The sequence below is a fragment of the Poecilia formosa genome, unplaced genomic scaffold (genome assembly GCF_000485575.1).
Source record: "Poecilia formosa unplaced genomic scaffold, Poecilia_formosa-5.1.2 Scaffold594, whole genome shotgun sequence".
Classification (NCBI taxonomy): Eukaryota; Metazoa; Chordata; class Actinopteri; order Cyprinodontiformes; family Poeciliidae; genus Poecilia; species Poecilia formosa.
In genome coordinates, this window is record NW_006800533.1 from 70,816 (window position 1) to 98,166 (window position 27,351).

Genomic DNA, 27,351 nt, shown 5'->3' on the forward strand with positions numbered 1-27,351 from the left:
GCAGGAACCAGTAGAACCAGCAGGAACCAGTAGAACCAGTAGAACCAGCAGGAACCAGTAGAACCAGCAGGAACCAGTAGAACTAGCAGGAACCAGTAGAACCAGCAGGAACCAGTAGAACCAGTAGAACCAGCAGGAACCAGTAGAACCAGTAGAACCAGCAGGAACCAGTAGAACCAGCAGGAACCAGTAGAACTAGCAGGAACCAGTAGAACCAGCAGGAACCAGTAGAACCAGTAGAACCAGCAGGAACCAGTAGAACCAGTAGAACCAGCAGGAACCAGTAGAACCAGCAGGAACCAGTAGAACTAGCAGGAACCAGTAGAACCAGCAGGAACCAGTAGAACCAGTAGAACCAGCAGGAACCAGTAGAACCAGTAGAACCAGCAGGAACCAGTAGAACCAGCAGGAACCAGTAGAACCAGCAGGAACCAGTAGGAACCAGTAGAACCAGTAGGAACCAGTAGAACCAGCAGGAACCAGTAGAACCAGCAGGAACCAGTAGAACCAGCAGGAACCAGTAGAACCTCCTGAGTTCCTGCTCTACTGCACCCATTTGGAACCTATTTTTCTCTCCATTTGACTCTAAATCAGCTGTTTAGAGGAAGTAAATTATTTATGCTAAATGTCAAAATGAGAAGTTTGTTTTATTTTCATCACTAAAAACCTCCAATATTGCATAATGATGAGGCTGGTATTATTTTACCGTTATTGAAGTTCATCTCTTGCTTATCAAGAACCAAAGATGAAAATTTCTCTCCATCTTTTATTGTTACATTAATTTAGTGAACAGCTTCATATTTAATAGTTTAAAATAAAGCAGCTGAGGATTTCGTTCTAATTTCTAAGATCCATCTGTAATTTGGTCAGAGTGTCTAGAATCTGAAATTATAAATCTGTGAATTCCGCTCCTGCTGGGCTTTAAGTAGGCCAGTGATGTGACACAGAGGCCTACATCCAGGCTGGACTGAAGCCGATTTCCTGGGCAACAACAGAGACGGTCAAAGGGTGGCATCACCATGACGACCATGACAAAACTGCCTGCATCTGCTTCCTGTCCTACCATCACAAACATAAGCTCCCTACTGGGACAGGAACTGATGTCATCAGATCAGTAACTGACCCTCCAGGTGGGTCAGCAGGTCCCCTCAGGTCCTCTGGTAGGTTTGGTGGAGGACATGTGATGCTGTGGGCCTTGTTTCTCTGAGAGCATGGTAGCATCGATTGCTTGAAGCACATTTAAAATATAAATCTGGTTCTTCAGCCAGAAAACAAGAAGGTGGACGTAGGTCAAAGGTCATGAACAGAGAAGTGGTTCAGCAGACGCTAAGGGGACCTGAACCGGAGTCCGTCCGTTCAGCTGCAACAAGACATCCGTTTAATTTCAGGCTGTTGAATAGTTCTGGGGCCTCGTGCATAAAACACTGCGCAGTTCTCACACTAAAACTTGGCGTACGGAAAGATTTAGAAAAGTGCGGCGCACAAAAAAAATTCGGATGCATAAAGCCGTGCGCACGTACGTGGCCGCGCACCTTTCCTTTATGCATCTCAATTTGCGATAAATTGAGCAGCTGCTGGTCTGCCTGTCACCTCAATAAATACATCTTAATGTAAATTAGTAAAAATATCCGGAGGTCTGCCACCACGTGGGGCAGTAACCATGGCAACGTCCTTGTCTGTAGCAGTATGAGTATTTATAATAATATTTTATTTAAAAGGTGCTATCAGGGAACATAAGGTAACCTCATGAAAATAAAAAATACATTTTAAAGAAAGAAAAAAAATTCAAATACTAAAAATCAGAAAATGAAGAGATTGTGCAAATGCCTGTCTGAACAGCAGCAGAGGCTTCGGCCGGGATTTAAAGACAGAGAGTCAGAGGGTCTCTGAGTGGGTAAATAGGACGTTTATTCTAAATAGTAGAATCATGTGTATAAGTTGTACATTTACAGAATAAAGATGCTTTATGTCCATAAGGCTCATTCACAAAGCAGGCAGCTCGATGACTGCAGCTGGACCGGTACCGGTACCGGTATCGCACGGCTCCTTGTTTAAGTTCTGCTCAGAGCTCCAGGATGATCAGTCTGGATGAATCTAAACACTAATAAACCATCATCAAGATTTCTCAGCAGATCAATATGATCAATGGCTCCCTCTGAATCCTCCGTTGGCGATGTTCTCCATCAGAACCAAAGAGCTCCACCTTTATGCAGCTACTTGTATACCTGTGATTTTACACACCTTGATCACCTTCAAAATAATCAAAACCTGTTTAGAGTTAATCTGCTGATCCAACCCGTTTGTCAGTGAGAATTAAATCACCCCACAGATGCATTTCATGCGCTTCGGCTCACAGTTCGATCTTTATGAGACAAAAACTGAAGAAAAGTACCATTTACATTCTAGTGAGGTTTTCACATCCTTTTATTATTTTTATTATCATGTTGTGTGCATGTTATTGTCTGAGGATAAATGCGGTTCAGTTTCATTGTTTACGTTTAAACAATAAAATATTAAAATCATGAAAAAGACATCAGGTTTGAAGCTTCCTGGTCTAAATAACTGAATGTCATCAGGTTTCAGTGATTTAGGTGAGTTTTGATGCTTTGTAGTTTGATATTGTTCACAGAACAGGTTTGTGTGGCCGCCGCACATTTTCACGCAGGGAAAAAGTGTGTGTATATTTACGCAAACTTTAAGCAAAGTTAATTTTTATACATGCCGACTTATGCGTAAAATATGCATATATGCATGAGGCCCCTGAAGTTCCATGGAGAGAACAATTCCCAACACCAACCAGCAGCAGCTGCCTCAGCCCCAGAGCCAGGCGGCAGCAGCTGTTGGTTCAGGCAACCTGACTCACCTGGAGTACATGCAGAGGTTGCTGATGACCAGATGTGGCCTGAAGGGTTGGACAGGACCAGGTGCTTCTATGTTCCCAGTATGGACTGGGAGGAGAACATCTTCAGCAGGACGGACCAGCGGCCGCTGCTGGTGATCAGGTCCGTCCTTCAGTATGGACGGGAGTTAAAGGGTTAAACAGCTGTTTATATCACCTGTTATCCTCAAATGTCATCAACATTATTTATTTCTCCAACACATGAACTGTAGGCTTTGGATTGACAAAGACATGATGAGGGTGAGACTAAAGTTAGGGTGTGTTCACACTGCAGCCTGAAGTCATCCATCCATCCATCCATCTTCTATACACCCTTGACCCTAGCGGTGTCAGGAGGGTTGCTGGTGCCTCTCCAGCTAACGTTCGGGCGTCACCCTGGACAGGTCGCCAGTCTGTGGCAGGGCCTGTTTGTATCAGCAGAGTGAAAACAGGGACAATCACTCTGCCTCATCCTGCACAGTTAAAGCAGGAGACGCTTTGCTGGTTCTACTGGTTCCTGCTGATCCTGAAGGGACGTCCGGGACTTTAACTTCTGGAATGTGAAGCAGCTCCTGCAATGAAGGACTTAGTGGAGAGAAATCCTTTCTAAGGAATGGGGTTAGCTGAAAGCCGCGTGAGCGAACTCTCCTTTGTGGTCAGTGAATGCCTCGCTGCTACAGCAGACAGAACCGAGCAGCAGAGGTTCTGCAGTACATGCTGAACCTCATGGCTTGTGATAAAGACGAGCAGAACGCCCCGACTCGTCTCCAGTTTACTCATGTTCTCATTAACGGGCGTGACTCAGGCAGCTTTGACCTCCTGCTGTCCCCACCTCAGGACACCGCTGACCCGCTGAAACACAGCAGATCTGAACGTGCAGGATAATCCTGGAGAAGAAAAAATTCTCAGTCAGGCTGAGGTCTGGACTTTGACTAGGCCTTTCTGCTGTAGATTACACTTCTATTGATGACCTGGTTTGGACCAAGCTTCAGAGGTCCAAACCTCACATCGACTCAAGGACTCTGGTCTACAGAGGAGCTCCTGGTCCAGTGGGTGGCTGCAAGGAGCCCAGGTCCTCTTGCTACAAAACTGTCCCACATCATTATACCTCCACCACATTCATCTGTCCATCACAGTCCAGCATATCTGTTCTGGGGCCTCATGCATAAAACACTGCGCAGTTTTCACACTAAAACTTGGCGTACAGAAAAATTTAGAAAAGTGCGGCGCACAAAAAAATCGGATGCATAAAGCCGTACGCACGTACGTGGCCGCACACCTTTCCTTTATAAATCCTAATTTGCAGGAAATAGAGAGCAGCTGCTCTTCCTCCCTGTCGCCTCCATAAATAAATCTTAATGTAAATTAGTATAAATACCTGGAAGTCTGCCACCACGTGAAGCAGCAACCATGGCAACATCCTTGTTTCTTGCAGTATAAGTATTTATAATAATAATAATTAAAAAAAATACCAAAAGGGGCACTTGAGGGCAAAAGGGGCAGGTGCTCAAGCCCCCCTACACCATCCCCTCCACATGCCTGCATTATAGTCCAAGTGTCAATGTGTAGTCAATGTGATGACGAGAGTCTGTGGGCGGTTCTGTTTGAAGGAATCAAACACTGAGGAGAAGTTCAACATCTCCACTGTCCTCACCATCGACATTGAGGATGTCGACGACCAGTATCCTCACTTCCTGCCCTGCACACCTGTGTCCCCAGGTGTCCCAATCTGCATGAACCCAACCTACACAGCCAACATCACAGGAAAACACCAGGTAAACAGCAGCAGCATCTGCAGCCAAAACACCGGTTCTGGTAAAGGAATGACTGTTGGATCTATGAAGGCCAGAACAGAACCTGACCGTTTTATTGATGGGGATGTGATGTTTAAACCAAAGCGCCGAAAGAGGAGAGAAAGATCCGGTGATGCCCCCCTATCAAGGTTTCCGAGGAGGAGAACCAGAACTCCCTGCAGTTTAGGACCCACCAAACGGTTCAGAGGCCTCATGCATAAAGAGTTTGTAGTTTTCACTATAAAACTTGGCAAAAGTGCGGCGCACAAAAAAGTCCGGATGTATAAAGCCGTGCGCACGCACGTCACTGCGCACCTTCCCTGTATAAATCCTGATTTACAGGAAACGGAGCAGCTGCTGGTCGCCTGTCGGCTCCATAAATGCATTTTAATGTAAATTAGTATAAATATCTGGAAGTCTGCAGCCACGTGAAGCAGTAACCATGGCAACGTCCTTGTTTGTAGCAGTAAAATCATATATTTTATTTAAAAGGAGCTTTCAGGACACATAAGGTCACCTCACAAAAATAAAAATATTTTTTAAAGAAAGATATCCAAATTAAAAAGAAGAAAAGAAAGAGATCGTCCAAATGCCTGTTGGAGCAGCAGAGCGTTCAGCCCGGATTTAAAGACTCAGAGAGGCTCTGAGTGAAAATGTGGACGTTTGTTCTACATACAGGAATCGTGTGAATAAGTTGTACAATTACAGAATAGAGATGCTTTCTGTCCATAAAGGCGCATTCACAAAGCGGACGGCTCCTTGTTTAAGTTCTGCTCAGAGCTCCAGGGTGATCAGTCTGGATTCATCTAAACGCTAATAAACCATCATCAAGATTTCCCATCAGATCAATATGATCTCTGATCAACCCTCCCTCTGAATCCTTCCATTGGCGATGTTCTCCATCAGAGCCGAAGCTCTCCTGTGATTGTCTCCACACCTGATCACCTTAAAATAATCAAACTGTTTTCTTCGGCGCACAGATCGATGCGTTACATCTTAATGAGACAAAAACTGAGGAAAATTATTGACATTGGAATGAGGTTTTCACATCCTTTTATTATTTTTATTATCATTTTGTGTGCATGTTATTGTCTGAGGATAAATCGGTTCAGTTTCATTGTTTACGTTTAAACAATAAAATATTAAAATCATGAAAAAGACATCAGGTTTGAAGCTTCCTGGTCTAAATAACTGAATGTCATCAGGTTTCAGTGATTTAGGTGAGTTTTGATGCTTTGTAGTTTGATATTGTTCACAGAAAAGGTTTGTGTGGCCGCCGCACATTTTCACGCAGGGAAAAAGTGTGTGTATATTTACGCAAACTTTAAGCAAAGTTAATTTTTATACATGCCGACTTATGCATAAAATATGGCGCCGCACATTTTGTGCGTACCCACGCTTTATACATGAGGCCCCTCACCGTATAAAGCTGTCATGAGAAGACAGAAAGGTCTCAGTTTTAGCCTTGCCACATGATTGGACAATCCAAAGAAATTGTCAGGAAGACAGATGAGTGGGTTCGTTTTACAGCAGACACCATTTTAAACATTCGTTTTCTTTGAGCACATTTGGAGCCTAAAGAGGAGAACCTGTGTGATGGAAAGACCACAGCCAGAAATTTTACTTTGGTTTCGCTGCCGACAGCCTGAGCTTCCAGGTGTGCCAATTTTCCCTTTCAGGACTCGGTTCTGGAGTTTTCTCCTGGTCCAATCAGAGCCAGGGATGGCGATCGAGGCATCAACGCTCCTCTCATGTATACGATACTGTCAGGTGAGCAGAAGTCTGCGTTATTTCAACATGACAGCTCTGAACCGCTGACCAGGAATGACCAGGTGTGAAGAGTGACCAGGTGTGTTTTGGAGCCCACAGGTGACAATCATGGCAGGTTTGTGATGGACAACAGAACAGGTGAGATCAGGCTAACCAGAGCTGTAGACGAGCGTCAGCCAGGAGCAAACTTCACGCTTGCCGTCATGGTAACAGCAGCACTTCCTTCACTTTCTGTTCCAGTCTCCCCATCATGTTTCTGATCAGCCCGTTTCCGCTGCTGTCCAGGTGTGTCAGGTAGAGGACCGGTTAAAGTACAGCGTGGCCACGGTTGTGGTCAGGGTTCTCAGTGAGAACTCCTTCCCGCCGGTCTTTAACACAACCACCTTCAAAGGCTTCATCATCCAGAGCTCAAGCCCCGCCTCCATCGTTACCACCTATGGGAACCAGGTGTTGCAGGTCCAGGTATCGGACCAGGATTTCTCTGACGTAAGAAAGCATATCTGCCCTCCTGTACTCTCACCTGAGTCCCACCTGTAAACTCATCACTGCTGTCCAAAAGCAGGGAGTGAACCCAAACATCCGGTTCTTCCTCCATCCCCCATCCCGACTGTACCAGGTGACCCAGGAGGGTGTTCTGATTGCCCGGACGGACCAGCTGAGGGCCTTTGACAGACACATTCTGCAGGCGAGTTCGATCACACCTGAAATTATGTTCGAAAACCCAGTGAGGTGTGATGTTTGGTCCATCTCCTGGTTCTCAGGTGGAGGCAGAAAGTCAAACAGCAGAAGCAGCAGGAGACTAAAAGCTTCCCAGCGTGAATCCACTCCAGCTCCACCTGCAGGACAATCAGCACGCTTTTCTCTCTGCAGGACAGTCAGTCACATGGGCTGCAGGTTAAAAACATCACAGAACACTGCAGAGAACTCCACACCGTCTCCCAGTCCGTCTTCGGGTTCTGAAGGAGATTGACCCGATCACAACCAAAGTTCTGTGGAGGGAAAACCTCTCTGTGGAGGAATGTTCTTGTCGTTAGAGTTCAGAAAACTAAGGGAACTCCTGTGGAGAAACTCAGAGCCCAAACCAGATCCTGGTTCTGACCAGAATCAGAACCGGGCCGGTATATTTGTCTGACATGGATTCAAATAACTTCATTAACTACAGTTGACAGGCTCCGCGGTCCAACAGAACCAGGATCTGGTTCCACCTGATAACTAGAACCAACACGCCATCTAAACAGGTTAACAAGCTGAATTATTGATCTTTGTCAGAACCACTCCAGAACATTTTGCTTCGACCCGTTTCCCTCCAGTTTTATAAATCAGTTTTTATCTGAGTTGCTCCTGAAACATTTCAGATAACGAAGGAAACCTGATAGAGGCGAGGCAGCAGCTGGTCTCTCTGCTGCTCAGTTCTGCCTGAAATCCTGAAATATTCTGGAAAGCTACTTGCCAGTCCAGGGATGATGGAATGGCAACTTTTTCCAGCAGCTTTAGATAAAGAAATCTGACAAAATTTCACTTTCTTCTGATACAAAACTGTCTAATCCTCTTCTCTTTCCTTTGAGCTCCTCTACTAAACGTGCTGAATCGAACCACGCTCCTCGCCTCGGCCTGCTGAGCTTTTAGTTTCTCTGTTCTGGAGCTCACACATGGTCAGTCTGGCATGGCTAATGCTCTGAATGTTGACTTCCAGGTTGTTGCCAGGGATGAAGAATCAGGAGAGGAAGCTTCAGCCTCAGTGGACATTGAAGTCCTGCAGCGAGGACAGGCAGGTGAGAACAGTCTGGCAGCCTACCGGTGCGCCTCCTCAGTACTCTGGTGCATTCACTGACTTAACTTGTTCTGTTGGTGCCTCATGGTAAGTTCACCGACACGTTCCCTCTGTTCCAGTGCCTCATGGTGCGTTCACAGAGCAACAGCTGTTTGGGGATGTGGACAGCAGGTTGGCAGGAGGAATCGCAGCGCTGATCCTGCTGATGTTTCTGTCAGCCTTCCTGTTTCTGCTGCTTCGATTCGTGCGAAGGCACCGGCCACAGGAAGCTGATGTCCTGCCAGCCACCACAACCTTGAAGCACCAAAAGGTGAAGATCAAATAACCGAGTTCTACTGAATTCACTGAGATATTTTTGTTTTGAAGAGCTTTGGGAACAAACCTGGTTGTCCTGACCTCAAAGAGCTGTGGAGGAGCGGCTGCAGCCTCAGGGAGCAGAAGACGACATCTCCTGAAGAGGAAGTGAAACCTGACAAAGCTGACAGACCAACCTTCACACCAGATGTTTAGATAATGGTGGTAAATGGGAAATGGCCGGTACTTGTAAAGCGCTTTGTCAAGTCCAGAGGACCCCAAAGCGCTTCACACTAAATCCAATCATTCACTATCTGATGGTGGAAAGCTACTGGATGGTAGCCACAGATGCCCTGGGCCAACCTGACAGAAGCAAGGCTGCCATGCAACAATGCCACCTATTGGGCTCTACCACCAGCAGGCAAGATAGGTGAACAACAGAGGCAGATGAAACAGGAATCAAACCACCAACTCACTGACTATGGGGCAAACTCATCACCCCGTGAGGAACCTCAGAACCCTGGTCTGCCGGATTAAGGTTCAGGGTTCTGTTGCACCATCTTAAATGACCAACGGAACCATTTAAGATGAACGATCTGCAGCAGCTGATTAGCAACAAACATTGACTATGGAAAAGATTCAGAACCTTTAGAAGATCCAGGAGTACCACAAAACAGATGATGGAGACGTCTCTGAACTACTGCTCCAGTCTATCAGAGGGTCAGCAAACGGTTCTGATCAACCTAGTGTTAACGGTGAAAACCGACCCATACTGATTCTGGTACTACAGACCTGCTAACTGCTGAACACCAACACCAGAGTCTGGGTGTTGGAGGTCAAAGGTCTCCGTTTCCTCTTCAGCTTCCATCCATCCTCCAACCAGGAGGAAGCTGCAGTTCATAATGCACCACTGATGACTTCATCTACAGAATGTGCCAGCTGTAGGGAGACATCTCCCTTCATTTGAGGACATGATGGTGTCCCGTAGCCATGATGTCCCCAGCAGGAGGATGCTACATTACATCCTCCTGTGATGTTTCTTTCTGCTCAGACTGATCCTCTGCGGTTCTTCTCTAACCTACAGGTGAGTTCCAGGTCTCCAGGCTTCATGGACGAGGCTCTCCGTCGTCAGGCATCCTTGCGGTCAGGCAGCTTCCACGGCAGACAGGGTCTCTACATCCGGAGGCAGTCTCTTCCTCCTCCAACTTCCTCCTTCTCAGCAGCAGACAGCAGGTCCAGACCTCAGCCTCAATCTACGGAGGTCTCTCTCAGCGATCCAGCGGGCCGCTGCCGCTTCCAGACGGATCTGTTCGTCATGGTAGAGAAACCCCCAGGTGTGGCTTCTGGCTGGGAGAGGTCACCTGACGTCACCGCAGGCCTGCAGGTCCATGCTGGGACACCCCAGAGTGACGAGGACGTTAACACTGACCAATCAAGAGACACTTGAAAGATTGTTCAAGCCAATCACAAATCAAGACTGCCTGGGACATACAATGTGTGATTGATTGGCAGATGTAAACTCAAACTCTCTTTGTTTTTAGTGCTTTGAATGAAAAATGCCTTCAGAAATTACTTATGAATAAAAACATGTTTAATTTCTATTTCAATAAACATTGTGGACCAAAAACAGGAAGATTTTCCCTGAGATTTTAACTATACCTGCAGTAGTGAGCAGTGCGACCACCAGGGGGCCCAAGCGAGCCGGCTCCATGCCATACATCCTGAGGTGGGGACAAACGCAAATAAAATGAAATCCTGTTTCTTCTTTCAGTCTCTATAGTTCTGATCAGATCTTCTGAGAAGGTCTGCTAATTAAATCTGCCTGGTGACACCAGGAACCAAAGGTCTGGACCTCGTTTCAGGTGGGAATAAAAACATCAGTTTCTAATGGATCTTCAGGAATCTGATCAGTAGTCAGAAAAACAAAAATATTTTAAAAATAATAAAAGATGAAGTGTTTTATTGATCCAAAGTGTAAAACATTCCGAAAATATAAAAGTGAAGCTTTCATATTTCTTTTTTTAATTAGTTAAGTAGCTCTTCAAAACACAAGATAAGAAGCAAAATGTAATATTTGAGGAAACAAATCTGTAATATAGTTATGATGCCGTTTATACCCGAGTTATCTGAACTAATAACTGAGTTTATGAACACTAGAGCATCTAAGAGCTACTGAGACCCAATCCGGAACCAGAACCAGAACCAGAACCAACTGCAGCCCGGATCAACTTTAGAAGAAATGTTTATGTTTATTAAAGCAGCTGATTGGTCCTATACTGCCACCTAGTGGCTTCAAGTGGAACCATCCAAAACGGTTTGTCCTCCAGTACACAGATGAACTACTGCCTCCTACAGGGCAACTCAGGCTCTGCAGCCGTCTCAGGAACATTTCCAACCGTCTTCAGTTTTTCCTTCCAGTAAACGTTCTGGGCCAGGAGGAGTTCTAACATCAGAAACAACTTCAGGAGATAAACATCCAAACATCAGCAGCTTGATGAAAACCAGACCAGCTGCAGTCAGGATGACTTCACCAGAACCAGAACCAGGTTTGGTGGACCAGGAGGTACTGTTGAGTTGTTGTTTGAAGGTCCAGCAGGACAGAATCTGTCTGTTCCCACAGCATTACTCAGACACCACCGTGAATCACTGCTGACCCACTGGGACTGGTTCTGGTTCTGATTCAGAGTTCCACAGCACATCTTTGGCTTATTGGGACCACTGGGAAGGTCCATTTCGACTTCCGGGTCATCCAGAAACTCTGGCCCTGGGAATGTCTCAGTGGACACCAAAACCAGACAAAGAATCACTTCCTGTCCTCTTCATCACCATGACTCTGGGAGTGATGATGATGAGCTGCAACCACTGGCCTCGATTCTACAGAACTGGGTCAGAGGAGGTCACTGAAGGGGGCACCTTTCTACTGCCAGGTGCTGGTTCTGACCCATCTTGGATCACTGGAAGTGTTTGATCTTCTGGAAACCGTCTGAGTTCAGTTGGACCCTCCAGAATCCTGTTGGTTCTGTTCTGAAGGAGGAACCTAAAAGTTAACTGAAAAACACCCACACATGTCGGCTAACATGCAGGCACACGTCACACCCCGGAAACTATTTCAAAATAAAAGCCTCATGGCCTCATGCTGACGGATTCCTGCTCTAGTGAAAATGTTCTGCCGGTTCGACTCATAAAACGATAATTATTCTTTCAATAAAACCATCTTCAGATGAACTTTAGGGGTTTTCTGCTTCAAGCGATCCGATCAAAACGGTATGGCGGGAGCTTTTATTTTGAAAGTAATATCATCTTTGGGCGGAAGCAGTTTTCATGCAGACTCACTTTACTTCAGCTAAAAGACTCCCAGGAACTTTCTGTCGGGCGGTACCGCTCCGGTCCGGTGCCGAACTGTTCGTTTGAATGTTGATGGTTCGGTTCGGAGCACGCGACTGTTTCACACCAAGAGCGCAGACCCGGAACCAGGAACCGAGCCAAGGTGAGTCCATCATCAGCGTAGTGATCTGAGATCCGTTGCAGCGACAGACTGGTTCCGAACTGACTGGCTCATCAGCCGAACTGGTTTCTGAGTCGGATCATCTGCAGAAAAACTTTAACCCAGACCAGTTCAGGAACCGGTTCGGACCCCAGGAAGCCATGCTGGTCCAGTTGGACTCAGACTGCTGTTCCGTCCGAAACCTTAAGCCTCCTCGTCCTTCTACCCACAGGTCCCAGTGCTCCCAGTCCTCCCAGTGCTCCACCATGAGCATCCACCCCCGCAGGATCCGCCTGAAGCCCTGGCTGCTGGCCCAGGTGAACAGCGGCAGGTATCCGGGTCTGCAGTGGCTCGGTTCGGAGCAGCGGCTCTTTCAGATCCCATGGAAACACGCGACCCGCCACACGCCGATGTCGGAGGAAGAGAACACCATCTTTAAGGTTCGGTTCCGCTGGGTCCGTTAGCAGCGGGGGGCCCGGGATGAAAGGGGAACTGGGCCGGGTCGGTACTGGGCCAGAACATGTGCTTCAGTCTTCCTGTTGGACTTCCTGCCGCTGCAGGTTTCGGTTCTGCTCAGCGTGGTTCCGCTTTTTCTGCTTCCTCTTTCTGGTCGCTTCACCGCAAACCAGAACCAGAACCTGGAATCTGGACCCAGAACCTCTCCATCCAGGCCGGAAGCAGCACCGGCTGCATCTCCTGACCCGGTTCTGACCCTAACCCTCTTGCAGGCGTGGGCCGTGGAGACCGGGAAGTACCAGGAGGGCGTGGACGAACCGGACCCGGCCAAGTGGAAGGCGAACCTGCGCTGCGCGCTCAACAAGAGCCGCGAGTTCCGGCTCAGGTTCGACGGAACCAAGGAGACGCCGCTCCGCCCCTACAAGATCTACGAGGTCTGCGACGGAACCGGCGCCGCAGGTGAGCCGACTGGACCGGTCCCGTTCCAATCTTCGAGACAGTTCTGACGATGTTCTGATGTGGTTCTGTTTCAGACGGAGCCGAGGACGAAGATGAGGAGGTGAGGATCAGAACCGTGGTGAACAGGACCTAATCGGAACCAGTAGAACAGAACCAGTAAATCACAACCAGTAAATAAGAACCAGAACCAGCTGACCTATCAGTTTTTCCTCCTGACTGTTTCCAGATGCCGGACCTCACTGATCTCTCCATCAGTAAGTCCCTCTCCAGCGTTTCTATGGTAATCGCTGACAGCCTGACCCAGTCTGACCCGGTTCTGTCTCTGTAGAACCTCGGATCGAACCCGCCTCTTTTCCACCCTTCGGGTCAGCCCAGGTGATCCCGATGCCGCTGCTGCCCCTGACCTCTGAGCTCCAGCCTCGGGGTTCAATGGCGGACCCGGGTAGCTTCGACCCGGCCGGACTCCAGAACCTGAACCCACGGTCCTCCACTCAGCCAGAATGCATGGAGGCCAGCAGCATGGAGTCCGTCCAGAACCAGTCGGACCATCAGAACCAGCAGTCCTGCAAGTACGACCTGCTGAGCAGCGTCCCACGTGAGTCCGGTCCAGTTCTGGTTCCTCTGCTCAGTCAGTCTGCCAGTACTGAATGGGTCCAAACTAATCAGACCTCCTGGTTCCAAGAAGACTGCAGGTCCAGAACCAAAAGGTTCTGCAGTGGCTTGGGCCAGAACCAGTACTAAAACCTTGTTTAATGAGGAGGAACTGGTGGTTCTGGACCTGATTAGAGACCCAGAACCGGTTCCACTGACCCCTCAAAGGCTTAATGTGATGACGTCATCAGCTCCTCAAATTGTAATTGGTCAGACTAGACCTGCAAGGTTAGATAGGTCCAGAACCTGAACAGAACCACCATCTGGACCAGGGTGCAGGTTCTACCAGGTCATGTGATCCCAGCTGGGTTCTGATCAGACCCGTGTTCCTCTAGAACAGGGCTGGGCAGTCCTGGTCCTGGAGGGCCGGAGTCCTGCAGCTCTTAACGTCTCCCTGGTCCAACAGCTGAATCTCCTCCTCAGTGCATCAGGTTCTGCTAACGACCTCAGTTTGGCCCTCCAGGCCTGGGGCTGCCCGCCCTCCTCTAGAACTCTGAAACGGGTCCAGTGCAGGACACGTTACTTTGAAAGAAACTATATTAGCTACTTTAAAAATAAAAAGTACCAGTTACTATACTGTAAAAATAACTAATTACCAGGGAAAGTAAATATGTAAAACATATCCCCTCTTTATCATTTATGCTCAACTGTTTATCATAAAACTGAATCAAATGGACACTGAATAGGAAACGAAACGGTCGGTAAAACCAAGCTTAGCCTGATGGGCAGCGTCGCCATCTTTATACACCGAGCTAATAATATTAGCCTCACCTGCTAGCATCAACAGCCATCCTGGTGACTGGCTTAGTTGGTTCATGAGCTCAAAGTTTCTTACAAGCGATATAAAGAACAGCGTTTCTTTCACGTGTAGCTTGATCTGTGCTTGGCTTGGCTTAGCTTAGCTTAGCTTAGCTTAGCTGGCCCGCTGCGCAAATGGTTCTTCCGCTTATGTGTTTATTTGCTTTCCGCTCACTGCTCGTTTGTGAAGGCCCGCCCAACTCTGCCTCTGATTGGTTTACAGCAGGGGTCACCAACTCCAGTCCTTCAGGGCCCATCCTGCAACTTTTAGATTCACCTCTGCTCCAAAATGTCTGAATTCCCTCACCAGCATTCATTCCTCTCTGCAACAGGCTGGAAATGAGTAGTTTATTTGATCCAGGTGTGTTTGAGCAGAGACGCATCTAAAAGTTACAGGATGGTAGGACTGGAGGACTGGAGTTGGTGACCCCTGGTTTACAGCGACTCTTTTAGTTTTTCTCAGCAAATCAGCAGCAGAGATGCAGTATCACCTAGTACTATCGCGCCAGAGCTGCTAAAGTAGTTGGTTACTGCTGTTTTGCGGAATGCCGACCCCAGTTTTTAGAAGACATGTTATTTTTTAATTATGGTGTTATTGGTTATTAAACCGTGTAAGATCTGTAGTATTTTGACATTTACTGAATGGAAAGTGGTAGTTCCAGACAGTGGAGCTGCCACTGATTGTTTTTTTCAGGTAAATACATTTTTTTTTAAATAAAAAGGACAGCGACACTACATTTACATCATACATACAGGTGCTACTGCCACTAATTGAAGTCGATGCTGGGTCACAGCTTTAGCTTTCTGTCCGCTGAATTAAAGTCATGCGCTGCATTTTATTGTCAGTAACAGAAACGGCGCTGTAGCGATGAAGAAGTTAATTACTTGTAATTAGATTAGTTAGTAATGAGATTACTTGTTACTGAAGAAAGAGACGCTGTTAGTAACGTCATTATTCCCCGACTCACTAACCAAGGCCTCTCCTGTCCTGGTTCTGTAGTAACAGATCTGGACCTGAAGTTCTGGTACCGGGGCCGGGCCATGGGCTCCCTGACAGTCAGCAACCCCCAGGGCTGCCGGCTCTACTACGGCCACCTGGAACCAACTCCGGAGCAGGTGGACCTGTTCGGTCCAGTCAGTCTGCAGCAGGTTCTGTTCCCGGGAACGGCAGAGATCCAGAACCAGAAGCAACGGTTCTACACGGACGCTCTGCTGGACGTGATGGACCGCGGTCTGATCCTGGAGATCCAGCAGCAGGACATCTACGCCATCCGCCTCTGTCAGTGCAAGGTATTCTGGTCTGGCCCAGGAATACCAGAACTGGGTCCACCCAACCCCATGGAGCGGGAGAGGAGGATCCGGGTGTTCAGCCTGAACGACTTCCTGCAAGGTTCGTCTTCTGACCCGGTTCTTCGGGTTCCTGTAGGCCAGGGGTGCTCAAGTTTAATCCTCGAGAGCTACCATCGTGCAACTTTCAGATGCATCCCTGTTCCAACACACCTGAACCAAATAAACGGCTCGTTACCAGGCCTGTTCAAAGCCGGTCCGGTCTGTTGGAGTAAGGATGCTTCTAAAAGTTGCAGGATGGTAAGCTATTGAGGACTGGACTTGAGCAACCCTGCTGTAGGCGATTCTGTGTGGAGAACTTATTCTGGGGTTCAGTTCTAGTGGCGGTTTGGTTCTAACCGCGGTTCTGGTCCACAGGGCTCATCTTGTTCCAGAAAGGTGAAGCCGCCAACCCGCCACCATTTGACGTCTTCTTCTGCTTCGGAGAGGACTGGCCTGACAGGAAGCCCAAAGAGAAGAAGCTCATCATGGTCCAGGTGGGTGGCTGATGGTCACGTCAACTCAGGTTCTGCTAGTGGGGGTTATAAAGGTTCTGTTGCTGTGCAGGTGGTTCCGGTGGTGGCCCGGATCCTTACAGAGATGTTCTCCGGAGAACTGGCCTGGTCCACCGATAGCATCCGGCTGCAGATCTCCAACCCGGACGTCAAGGACCAGACGGTGGAGCAGTTCAAGGAGCTGCAGCGGCTGCTCCAGAACCAACTGGGTCCAACCGGGCCCTGGGCCCCCGCTGGCTCTCTAGAGGCCCCTACTGGGTTCTCCATGGGGACCAGCTGATACCAGAACCTGGACCAGAACTCTGGGGTTCAACCTCTGTGACATCACGAAGGGTTGGGTCGTTGGTGGACCAGAACCGACCAGAACTGTTTTCTTCTTTGCTGTCCAGGCATTTGGTTCTGAATACCTCCCAACTCTCAGTCCGGGTTCTGCTTGCCTGCCCGGTCCCACGTGCTGACCCAGAAGGTTCTGGTTTCTTCCTGAAGGTTTTTATTTGGACTTTGGCTGCTTCAGGCTCTGGTTCTGACCGAACCCAGACCTGGCTTCTGAACCAGGCCTGTCCACACAGAACCTGCTCATCACAGTTCCAGGTAGTTTGGTACCGGTTGGTCAGTGCGACCTGAACCAGAAACAGAACCATAGTTCTTGTTCTGGTCTGTGGGGAATTCTTTAGCGGTTCAGGAACTCTTCTAGAACCGAGTCAGTCAGACCCGATTAATCGATTTCCATCTGGCAAGTCCGGTACCACCAAGTGTCCAAGTCAGAACCGCTGCAGTATTCTGCTGCTGGTCCATCAGAACCAAATCTGCATTTCATTATTGATTGTTCAGTTTGCTCTCTGGCGCCGTCCAGAGGACGGACCGGGCCCTGCAGCAGGAACCAGTCTAACCAGAACTCCCAGTCTCAGGAGAGGATGACCTCACCCTTCATCAGGTGGGGTCAGCTTACAGAAACACCTGAGCTCAGGTGTTAATGCCCCCCGGTTACTGGTTAGACTGGTTCCCAGTGTGTCTCCCTTTCTAAAACCACAGAAGAAGAAGCAGAGTGTTTTCAGCTGTTTTATTGTTTACAGCAAGGCTACATCACCACTGATGTCATGGTGTCAGTCCGCCTCATTACCCACAGTCCTCTCTGTTTCCATTCATGGAAAAACAACTAAAATAAACCAAAGATAAAAGGTCAAAGGTGACGCCAAATCCTCCAGCGTTCCGCCACGCGGCCCAAAGCATCATGGGGAATTTTTTGGCTCTGTTTTTTGGCACAGACAGAAACATCTTGACCAAAGTCCCAAAAATAAATCTCTTAAAAACAGTTGAGCAGGCACGTCCTGATTAATCGCCTCCGAGGGTCCAGCAGGAACCGGTCCTGACCCCGCCCACCCAGAACCACCTGCTGCAGGTGAGCTGGGGGGGGTGGGCTCCGTCCGTCTCTCCTCCGTCAGGTCACAGAGTCCCGTTTCACATTCAAAGTCCCTCCGTCTTCCTCGTCTGCAGTCGCAGCTTTTTGCCGTCACCTCTGAATGTTGGTCAACTAAAGATTTAACCTGAGGAGGAGGAAGAGGAGCGGTTTCAGCTCTTCATCAGTCATGAAACCACACTGTAAAAACTATGTATTTTTTCTTGTTTCTACAGTAAATATCTTGAGATAAAAAATCGTTTCAGCAGGTAACGTCTCCCTTGTCTTTGTTTGGGATTTGGCTGAAATTTAATTTTGTTCTGCAAACAATAAAGAGATTCAGGTCTAATTCAGTAACAAAGTATTGATAAATAGCACCAAAGATCTCAGGACACTTTCTATAACCCACCTGGAAACACCTGAGGCTCATCAGGCTAACGCTAACTGCTACCTAGCGCTAACATGGGCCTATGGAGTCGCGTTATGTACCAGGTTGGTTCTGTAAGGGGCCTTGAGGTGAAACTTGGAAGCTCCTTCTTATTCTGACTCGGTGTAATCTACAGAAGGTAGCAGGAAGCTAACCAGCTGATCTGTGGTGAAGGACTCCCAGTATTCCCAGTATTCCCAGTGCCTACCTGGTGTCATGAGAAGCTGCAGCTACCGGTACAGCCTGGTGAACTCTCTGATGGCCCAGCACACCTGCTTGCACTCCTCAGCACTGAAAGAGAAACACACATGAGGGCCTTCTGGTTTGAGGGCAGGGCGAGTCTGGACCCGCTCCTGCCGGTTCTGATCTGGTTCTGATTCAGCAGCGCCCCGCCCTCCGCTGGGCCGGTGCCAACATGAGCTGATGGCCCCTGAACGCCTCACGATGAGTCATCCTGACGCCTTCGCCGGAGGCTGATCGGGTCAGAACAGGAACTGGGATTCAACATAAACTTCAGCTCGCTGTCGGCATGGCAACAACAGAAACAACAGGAAGTAGCAGCGGCTCGCATCATGAAAGAGGAATGGAGGCTGGGCGATGCGGATAAAAATAAAATCGGATTTTTTTATACCAGATCTTAATTTAATCGATTAAAAAAAAATAAATTACAACTGACAGAAAATATTTTGAAGTGGATTTTATTTCAGTCAAATGATCAGCGCCATTTTTATTTATGAATAAAACCTAAAAAGCTTCTGATGTGAGCAGCTCAGTTTCTTCTCAATAAACTCAACCATTCCTCGTTTTAATCTTTAGTTTTCCAACTTTATCCTCTTAATTAAAAACAGAAATCGCAGCCTGGCCCTCATACTCTGTCGTAAAGTCAAACAAGATGGCTGCCTTGGGTGCCATGACATCACTGAAACCCAAGGAGGCGATTGGTGGAAAAATATCCTGATTTTCTAATAATGAAATTAATCACCCAGCCTCGGTGCAGCCCGGTTCCGACCCGCCGGACTCACCTGGTCACCTGCTTGTGGAACTCGGTCAGCTGCTTGTGGGTGACGGTCACGGCGCCGCCCGCCGTCTGCTTCGGTAACCCCTTCAGCGCATTCTCCAGCCAGCGGCAGAACATCTGGAACAGAGGAGCGGAGTGAGCCGCGGCTCCGGAACCGGACCAGATCCAGAACCGGCAAGACTCACGGGTCGGTCGAACAGCATGACCTCCCAGAGGACCTCGGCCACGTCGGGCAGCGTGTACGGCGGCAGGCAGAAGCAGCAGGAGTGCAGCAGCTGGTTGATGAGCTGCTGGCCGTTCTGCTCCATGGCCTGACAAATCAGACGCTTCCGCAGCGCGAAGTCCTCCTCATGCTGGGGAGGGGAGAGGGAGAGATGAACCCAGTGAACGGCACCACCAGCTCCTCCTGGAGCCTCCGGACCGGTTCTGGTTCCGACTCACGTCGTTGCCGACTCCGGTGTGGATCAGGTCTCGGATGAACTTCATGACACTGCAGTTGGCGTCCCGGTGGTCGAGCGACGTGGCGGCGATGGCGCACTGGATGATGTGGACCACGATGCTGCTGCCTAGCAACGTGACGGGACTCCTCTGGACGAACCTGGGGACGGAGAGGACATGAGGGGACAGAGGGGACAGAGGGACGGCGCTCTGATGTCTGTCCACCATGTCTCAATGACCATCATGCGATGGTAAATTTATACGTCCAAAAATTCATGGAGAAGCTCTGAGACGCTTCAGAACCTTCATTGACCCGCTGAAACGCTGCTCTGGTTCTGCTGCTTCATGTTTCAATCTGTTGCTGGTTATTCTGAGTTTTGGCCTGTTGTTAAGTTTTAGTAGTTGATGATTAACATGTGCAGCCAATAGGAAGCCAGGCGAGCTCACCTGGTGGCCAGTCTGAACAGGTCGTCCACGGTGTCCGGGTGGTTCCTCAGGCTGTTGGGCTGCTCCAGCAGCTGGAAGGTGGGCATACACAGCGCCTGCAGGACACACAGCAGCTCCTGGTCATCGGCCCAGCAGGGGGCGTGGCCTAGATCAGGTGAGGGCGGCTTACCTGCAGCATGTCCAGCAGCCCCTGCCTGCAGCCCTCCTCCATGCCGTACTCGTCCACCAGGATGCTGCCCAGGTACAGGAAGCAGGAGTGCGGGTACACCTGGTAGACGCTCACCATCTGGAGGACATGAGCGTCCCGTCAGCGTCGCCACGGCAACGGCCGCCCACAGACCCCGTTCCGACGGCGACTCACCTGAGTGACGAGCGGCTGCAGCAGGGAGGCAGAGCCTTTCCCGACGCAGCGCACGGCGAAGCGCAGGCAGCGGCAGCAACGCTCCACGATGCGGTTATCAGCCTGGTGGGCGTTGAGCGTCTCCGACAGGACGGGCCAGATCTGGGGGGGACAGGTGGGACAGATTAGGACAGGTGGGGACAGGTAAAGTCCAGGTGTGTCAGCCAGGGTCCAGGTGTGTGGCGCCTCACCTCCTGGATCACCTTCTGGCACGGGTGCGTCTGGCCGTTCTCCACGATGGGGTTCGTGTGTCTGAGGACGAGACGATGCGTTCACTGTCTGCGGCGGCGGCGGGAACCTTCCTGCGGCTCCACTCACCTGAAGATGACGGCCAGTCGGTCCAGCCACGCCGTCGGGTCAGCCGACTTCCCGTTCCTGGACCGCTCCGCCAGCAGCTGTTGGGACAGAACCCAGTCAGACCGGTTCCGGCTCGGCGGCGCCGGCCCGACCTGGAGCGCACTCACCTTCTTCAAAGCCAGAACCTGAACGGCACACAGGTCGCTGAGGCACTCCGCGATCTTCTCCAGAGGCAGCCGGGCCAGAACCAGCGCCGTACCTGCACAGGTAACAGTCAGAGTCACAGCCGGACCGGCCAGAACCGGCAGGTCCAAACGGTTCTTAAAGCAGAGCTGCTGGAGGTTCCGGGTCCAAACCCAGCTGGTTCCGATTCCCTTCAGACCCGACTACAAAGCAATATCGCTGCGTCACCATGGCAACGCGATTTCTGCGTATCAGAACCGGAACTGGGCCCGGCTCCTGGAGGAGACCCAGACCCCTGACCCAACCCGGTTCTGCCTGAACAGAGCTCAGCTGATTCATGAGGTTCTGCTGCTCAAAATAAAAGTTCTATTGGACCCGCCCCGGAAGCTTTGGGACATTAAAGGACGATTCTGTTTATTATTCTGACAATTCATTGGAAAAAATGTCACATTCTGCTGATTCAAGCTTAATATAAAAACACATAATTCATCTCTTAAATATAAAAACAAATTTATAAAAATCAGTTGGTTTAGTGAATGAATCTGCCGGATTGATCAGGAATACAGCAGATTATTTCTGATGTGAAGCAGGTGAAGCCAAAACTGCCAGTAGAGTTAAATGCTAAAGATTTCTATTCATTGTTCAGTTCTGAGTGTTTTGTTCTTCACTCAGGCGAGCGGACCGTGCTCTCCGTTAGCCGCTAGCCAACCCTGGAGACGCAGCTGTTGTTAATCCAGTGCAGCGCCACAGCAGAGGGAAAATTACGCAGAAAAACCAGTGAAGGATAACTAAATATCTGTCGGCTACGCTGCACACAGACTCGTTGCCATAGCAATTTACAACAACGGCAATAATTCCAGGGTTCAACACCAAAAACACGCAAACATTTCATACACAAAGAAGAAAATATTCAGTCATTTACATGTTCCCGTTTTTAAGCTTGAGGTTTATTCTGGATTATTAATATGCTGTGGTAGCCATCAGCTAATTGGCTAATTTAAACTCCTGATCTACTGATGATCTGAGATTTGAGGTGTAGGTTCCTTTTTTTCCTCACCCTAAAACTCACTGAATCCTGCAACACATCTACATGTTATGGTTGTCAAAGTCAAGCTAGCATACCTGAACTCGTTTCCCTCGCTGTCCTTTAGAATCTTGTTACCCAGTTAGCATTGCGCTGCGTCGCTTTGTATTCATGAGCTTTGAGGTTTAGAGCGATCTGGGCCAGCTAAAACCAACTAGCGCCAGCTTTGTGTCCTCCAGCGGAGAGAGGGGGGCGGGGCTTACCGTGTGACATCACACTGCAGCCAGTTAACGATTGGTTAACTGTCTGCAATGACTTATCACTCACTAAATTTATCGTTTAATAATCGATTAATGTTTTAGCCGTAGTTGAGATTGTTTATACAGCCGGATAAGAACCAAGCCTTCTGGCTGCTTGTAGCCTCCCGCCCGGCCCGGTTCTGGCCCGGTACCTTTGAGGAGGCCCACGGCGGCCTCGGTGGACAGGGCAAAGGAGTCGAGGGAGCGGGCGATGTCCAGCAGCCCCTGGAAGTGCTGGGCCATGTGGTCGCGGCACACCGAGCAGATGTTGTGGATGGCCTTGGCCGCCGCCGACGCCAGCGGCTTCTCCCTCAGGCCCTTCATCAGGTAGTTCAGAACCGGGTCTGCAGAACACAGAGCCGGATCAGAACCATTGGGTGGTTGGAGCCCGCGGGCCCGGACCTGTCCACCTACCCAGGAAGCGCGGGTTCCGGTCCACCACCTCGCTCATCTCCCCCACCAGCTCGATGCTGGTGTAGCGCACGGCCAGGTGCACGCTCTCCGGCAGCAGCACCACCTGCTGCAGCACCTCGGCCACCGTCGGGTTGTTCTCCCTGCAAACAGGCGGTGTCAGCGCTCTGGGCGTGGTTCTGACCCGGTTCTGCTCGGCAGCGGTACTCACGGGTCGACGCTCTTGGCGATGGATGCCATGATGAAGAGGACGGCCTCCGTCACCTCCCAGGGCGGGTTCCCGTCCTTCAGGGTGGAGTACAGCTGGAAGACAGAGCTCGCCATCAGCAAGAGGCCAAACCGGGCCGGAACCGGGTCGAGGTTCCTGTGGTACCTGAGAGAAGCACTCCATGGAGCCGACCAGGAAGATCACGTCCTTCACCAGGTCCGATACTCTCATCCTGAACTCCCCAAAGTCGTCCGTTTCCTCCGGGATCCCCTCCTGTGGAGCGAAGCAGAACTGGGTCAGAACCAGGCCAGAACCGGATCGGAGAAAGCCGGTCCCAGAGCCTTACGTGGTCTGGGTCGAGCTGGCAGTGGCGGGCCAGGCAGTGCAGCAGCCGCTGGATGTACGGCCGGAAAACGCCGTGCAGGTTGGCGTCGTTGATCTTGTAGAGATGCTCGCCCAGGCGGTACCAGAAGTTAAAGGAGATCTCCACAACCTGCAGACAGAACCGGGTCAGAACCACTACAACTGGACCTCCACTGATTCTGTTGATAAGCCAGTTTGGACCGGTTCTGTTCCTTCAGACCCAAACAAGTTCTGACCTGGATTGGTTCAGGCTGTAGAACCCAGCAAGAACCAGAACCCGACCCGGTCCAGTTTCTCAGAACGTTTCAGTAGAAACGTCATGAAGTGATAAATAACCATCACTTAGAGGAGCTCTGGGTTTCAGCAGCTCTGCTGTTTTCTGGAAGTTTGTTCAGATCTGCAGTGCACAGAAGCTGAACGCTGCTTCTGCAGAACCAGAACCAGAACAGGAACCAGAATCGGAACCGGAACCAGCAGGCCTGAGCGGTCTGGTTCTGGTTTTGTTGGACCCAACAGCAGCAGATCTTTAATCTACCGAGTGATTTAGAATCAGTCATAGAGCACCGCGTCACCCTGCTGACCTCTGCTGACCCAATGTCTGCCTTCCTGCCTGCCAACTGAAGGTGACCTATGACCCCTGAATGAGTTTACTGTCTGAATCAGATCAGGATTAGCAGGTAACTCTAACCGGGCCCGGTTCAGCCCGGTCCGGTTCTGGTACCTCGTACTGCGGGTGTCCGGCGCAGATCAGCAGCAGCTCCAGCGTCCTCAGGTCGCCCATGCCCTGACCCGGCGTCCGGACCGTCGTCTCCAGGAACGTCTCGCAGAGCTCCGTGAAGATCCGGCAGTAGTTCAGCACCCTGTGGAAACAGAGCGGCCGTTACCGTGGCGACCGGTCCCCGTGTCGCCACCGGGCCGACCGGAACCTTACTTGTCCAGGTCCTCGCGGGCCACGGCCATGTGGTAGGCCGTCTCCAGCGTCAGCACGCCCTGGAACAGCTGCAGCGCCAGAGCCACGTTGGTGTCCACGTTCTCGATGGCGTACAGCGCCGAGCACACGCAGTCCGACGCCGCCTCATGCAGGTTGGTGGACGTCTCGTCCCTCTGCTGGGACACAGAGCGGAACCCGTCAGAGTCTGGGGACCTGGACCGGGACCGGGGCCAGAACCGGGACTCACCAGGATCTGGAACAGGACCATCAGCAGCTGGTTGCTGGCCATGAAGTTGCTGTCCAGGACGCCCAGGTTGAACCAACTGCCCAGGCAACGGAACACCTTGATGAGCATCTTCTCATCGCCGCCCGCCTTCTCCACGCAGGACGTCTGGGGACGAGGTGGGTCGGGGGACAGGGACATTAGAGAGACACGTGGAGGACAGATGCACCAGCAGAGACAGATCAGGCGCCCCCAGTGACCCCTGATAGAGGTCACTAGGGGGCGTTGCTCAGCTCCTAAGCTATTTTTGTGTTTAAGAATTGTGAAAAGTTACAGGTGGACAACCAGGGGACATGTGTCCAGGGAACATGTGTCCAGGTGTCCCTACCAGCAGGGCGACCACAGTGTTGGAGTAGAAGGCCAGGTCTTCGATGATCTCGGTGCGGCGATTGGCGCCGATCCGCAGTGACCGACTGTGAACTTCCTCCGGCAGGACCGTCAGGATCTCGATGAGGAACGGCATGGAGCCCACATCCTCGTTGTACCTGAGGGGGTGGAGCCACACAGCGGGGGGTCAAAGGTCAGCTGGGCGGCACAAGCTCAGAGCGGTGAGACGGCAAGCGTTCCTACTTCTCTATGAGCGTGTGAACGCAGCCCTTCCAGGACGCCATCTGCAGGGCGAGGTCAGCGATGGCGAGGGCCAGCTGCAAGACAGGACCGGGTCAGAACTGGGCCGTAACCGGACCTGGACTGGGTCAGGACTGGGTCAGAACCGGGCTGACCAGAACCACTAATGAAGCTGAACATTTGAAAAAATGTTACAGAGAATCGATTTTACATCAAATCCTGAAATGGTGCCGTCCTCCCATCAGGCTTCAGTCAGAGGTGCTGTAACACAGACTGCTACAGGAAACCACATCACAAACTGATGATGCTCAGATTCCTCTGTAATCCAGATTATTCCAGTAGATTACAGGACATTAAATCCTGGATGACAGAAGTTTTGTTTTTGCATCAGAACCTCTGAACAGAACCTGATCAGTCGATTATTGATCGGGATCAAATGATCCTCCAGTGATGAAGCTATAAACCAGGATCTAATTTAATCCCACAGGATTTCCTCCTTTAATCTCCTGAGTATTGCATAAATGATAATCTATAACCTAATCCACTGATCTGTTGCCTCAAATTGAACTCTTCAGTTAAAATCCTTCAGCTGATCCAAAACGCCACAGCAGAGTTCTGATGCAAATCAGAACCAGATCAGATTTCTGCTGTTTGGATTCACAGCTTCCTGATAATCCAGATTATAATCTCAGATGGTCACATAGAAAACCTTAATAACCAAACTCTGACCTCTGCTGCTTTCTCCTACTACTCTCCGCCTCAGCGGCTCCGCCCTCCTGGGGGCGGGGCTTACCTGAGTGACGATGATGGGCGACAGGTCTTTGAGGTTCTGGATGTGGGTCAGCAGGGAGTCCCGCAGTGCATTGTGGGTCTCTGGAGGAAGCTCGTAGAAGGAAGTCTGGATCTTCATCTTCATGGTCTGAGCGGCGAAGTAACACGACTCCACGTCCTGCTTCAGCTGCAGTAGCTGGTCCGAGATCTCCCAGGCAAACATCTGCACAGGACAGGAAGTGACGTCACTGAGGCGCAGGGGGCGGCGCTTAAGCATGAACCAGTCCAACTCTTCATCGTTTAGCAGAACAACAGAACCGGGCCAGATGGTCCATCAGAACCAGAAGTCCTCTGTGACCCAGGCGAGTCCCCAGGTCAGGGGGTCAGGGGGTCAGACCGTCCCTGACACATTTTGAATGCAGAGGAGAATCTGGAACTGTTCTCCAAGATGTGAGAGAGCAGCAGACGTGGAGCTAAAGACTTTTAACTTCTAGAGTTTTCCTGAACACCTTCATGATCAGCAGGACCTTTACTCCTGAACCGGGTCTACAGGGGAACCATGACAGCAGGCTTCACCTTCAACTACAGACACTATTACTAAGGAAACAGTTCTGAATGCCGAGCCGAGTTCAAGTACCCTGACCCACTTTCTCCCCCGAACCTCTAGATCTGGTCTCAGACCTTCTCCAGGTGATCCGGAAGCACTTTCAGGTAAATCCTGTCGATTCTGGCTGAAGTCTGGCTGAGCTGTCAGTCACAGCAGCACCAGGCCTGCTGGGAATTAATCTGCTGCTTCCGCATAGAATCAAAGATTTTAATCATAAAACTAATTATTAGTGATTTATTGAACTGATCTGATTTACGTTTCGCCCTTTAAATGCCGGATAAATGAAAAAAATGACCGGTTCCGTTTCTGTTTTGATCCATTCATTCCGTTAGCTTAGCCACCATGCTAACAGGAACAGGAGCTCCTCTGAGACTGCGCAGCTTGCCACACCTGTCCGCTTCCCCCTCAGGTAACTCATTAAACCCGAACCGAACCTTCGCCAGACCCACACGGAACCATTCCCCAGGGCTCTCACCGATCTCTGCAACTCTCCGAGCCACAGCGAGGCTCGTTCCTTCCCGGACGGATCCGGGTCGTGGTACAGGGCCTGGACCGCCTGGTAGACCAGCGTCAGGCTCGGTTTACCCCCCTCCATAGCGGCCTCGACGCAAGCTCCCGTAAGGCAGATGGTTCGGTTCGGCTGAGGAGCTAAAAAACCCAAAAACTACCAAACGGTCCGAGTACCGACCGCCATCTCACACGGGCTCTTCCGGGGACAGCCTGAATCCTGTTCCGACTGGAAACACGAGCAAAGTATTTGTTCCTCTCTGCGAGACAGGAGAAGACTTCATTGAAGACCAGAATCGGAACCAGAATCAGTTTCATTCGCCATATTTCTGCGCAAAACAGGCAATCTGACTTAGGTTCTGCTTTAATCAGAATGAAGGCATTTAAATTCTAAACATAGAACAAAAAAAACTCAGTGTTTTTATTTCCTGTAAAAATAAAAAAATATATTAAACACACACACACACACATATATAAAATATTCCCTTCTCACCCTCCCTCCCTCATTCTCTCTCTCTACCAGAGGCCTGGGAGCTTGAGGGTTCATCCAGTATCTTGGCTGTGCAACATCAGGAAGAA

General features: G+C 50.1%; 3 protein-coding genes across 5 annotated transcripts; 2 read left to right on the forward strand and 1 right to left on the reverse strand.

Annotated features, from left to right (window-relative positions):
• The first annotated feature begins 4,171 nt into the window (after positions 1-4,171).
• cdhr5-rs (cadherin-related family member 5, related sequence) lies at positions 4,172-10,112 on the forward strand. The gene is made up of 8 exons (XM_016665563.1): positions 4,172-4,653; positions 6,351-6,441; positions 6,541-6,647; positions 6,727-6,927; positions 7,004-7,126; positions 8,135-8,213; positions 8,332-8,522; positions 9,591-10,112. The coding sequence occupies exons 1-8, from the start codon at positions 4,456-4,458 to the stop codon at positions 9,951-9,953; spliced, it is 1,353 nt and encodes a 450-aa protein (XP_016521049.1). The 5' UTR covers positions 4,172-4,455; the 3' UTR covers positions 9,954-10,112.
• A 504-nt stretch (positions 10,113-10,616) lies between these two features.
• irf5 (interferon regulatory factor 5) lies at positions 10,617-17,512 on the forward strand. Of its 2 annotated transcripts, XM_007541231.2 has the most exons (9): positions 10,617-11,993; positions 12,223-12,430; positions 12,719-12,905; positions 12,980-13,005; positions 13,132-13,159; positions 13,234-13,500; positions 15,355-15,744; positions 16,059-16,177; positions 16,248-17,512. In XM_007541231.2, the coding sequence occupies exons 2-9, from the start codon at positions 12,257-12,259 to the stop codon at positions 16,473-16,475; spliced, it is 1,419 nt and encodes a 472-aa protein (XP_007541293.1). In that variant the 5' UTR covers positions 10,617-11,993; positions 12,223-12,256; the 3' UTR covers positions 16,476-17,512. The 2 variants fall into 2 exon arrangements, with proteins under 2 accessions (XP_007541293.1, XP_016521048.1); XM_016665562.1 differs by having other exon boundaries at positions 10,617-12,430.
• On the reverse strand, positions 17,242-27,052 carry tnpo3 (transportin 3). Of its 2 annotated transcripts, none has more exons than XM_016665561.1 (23): positions 26,741-27,052; positions 25,681-25,881; positions 24,891-24,964; positions 24,649-24,805; positions 24,285-24,428; positions 24,038-24,210; positions 23,828-23,966; positions 23,090-23,236; positions 22,909-23,016; positions 22,747-22,838; positions 22,539-22,678; positions 22,277-22,468; positions 20,786-20,877; positions 20,640-20,716; positions 20,513-20,573; positions 20,283-20,423; positions 20,091-20,207; positions 19,922-20,016; positions 19,478-19,634; positions 19,222-19,389; positions 19,041-19,153; positions 18,227-18,309; positions 17,242-17,739 (listed from the first exon to the last, which is right to left on the reverse strand). In XM_016665561.1, exons 1-22 carry the CDS (start codon positions 26,858-26,860, stop codon positions 18,249-18,251), a joined length of 2,769 nt encoding a protein of 922 aa, XP_016521047.1. In that variant the 5' UTR covers positions 26,861-27,052; the 3' UTR covers positions 17,242-17,739; positions 18,227-18,248. The 2 variants fall into 2 exon arrangements, with proteins under 2 accessions (XP_016521047.1, XP_007541292.1); XM_007541230.2 differs by having other exon boundaries at positions 24,038-24,213; positions 26,741-27,050.
• Positions 27,053-27,351: the final 299 nt, after the last annotated feature.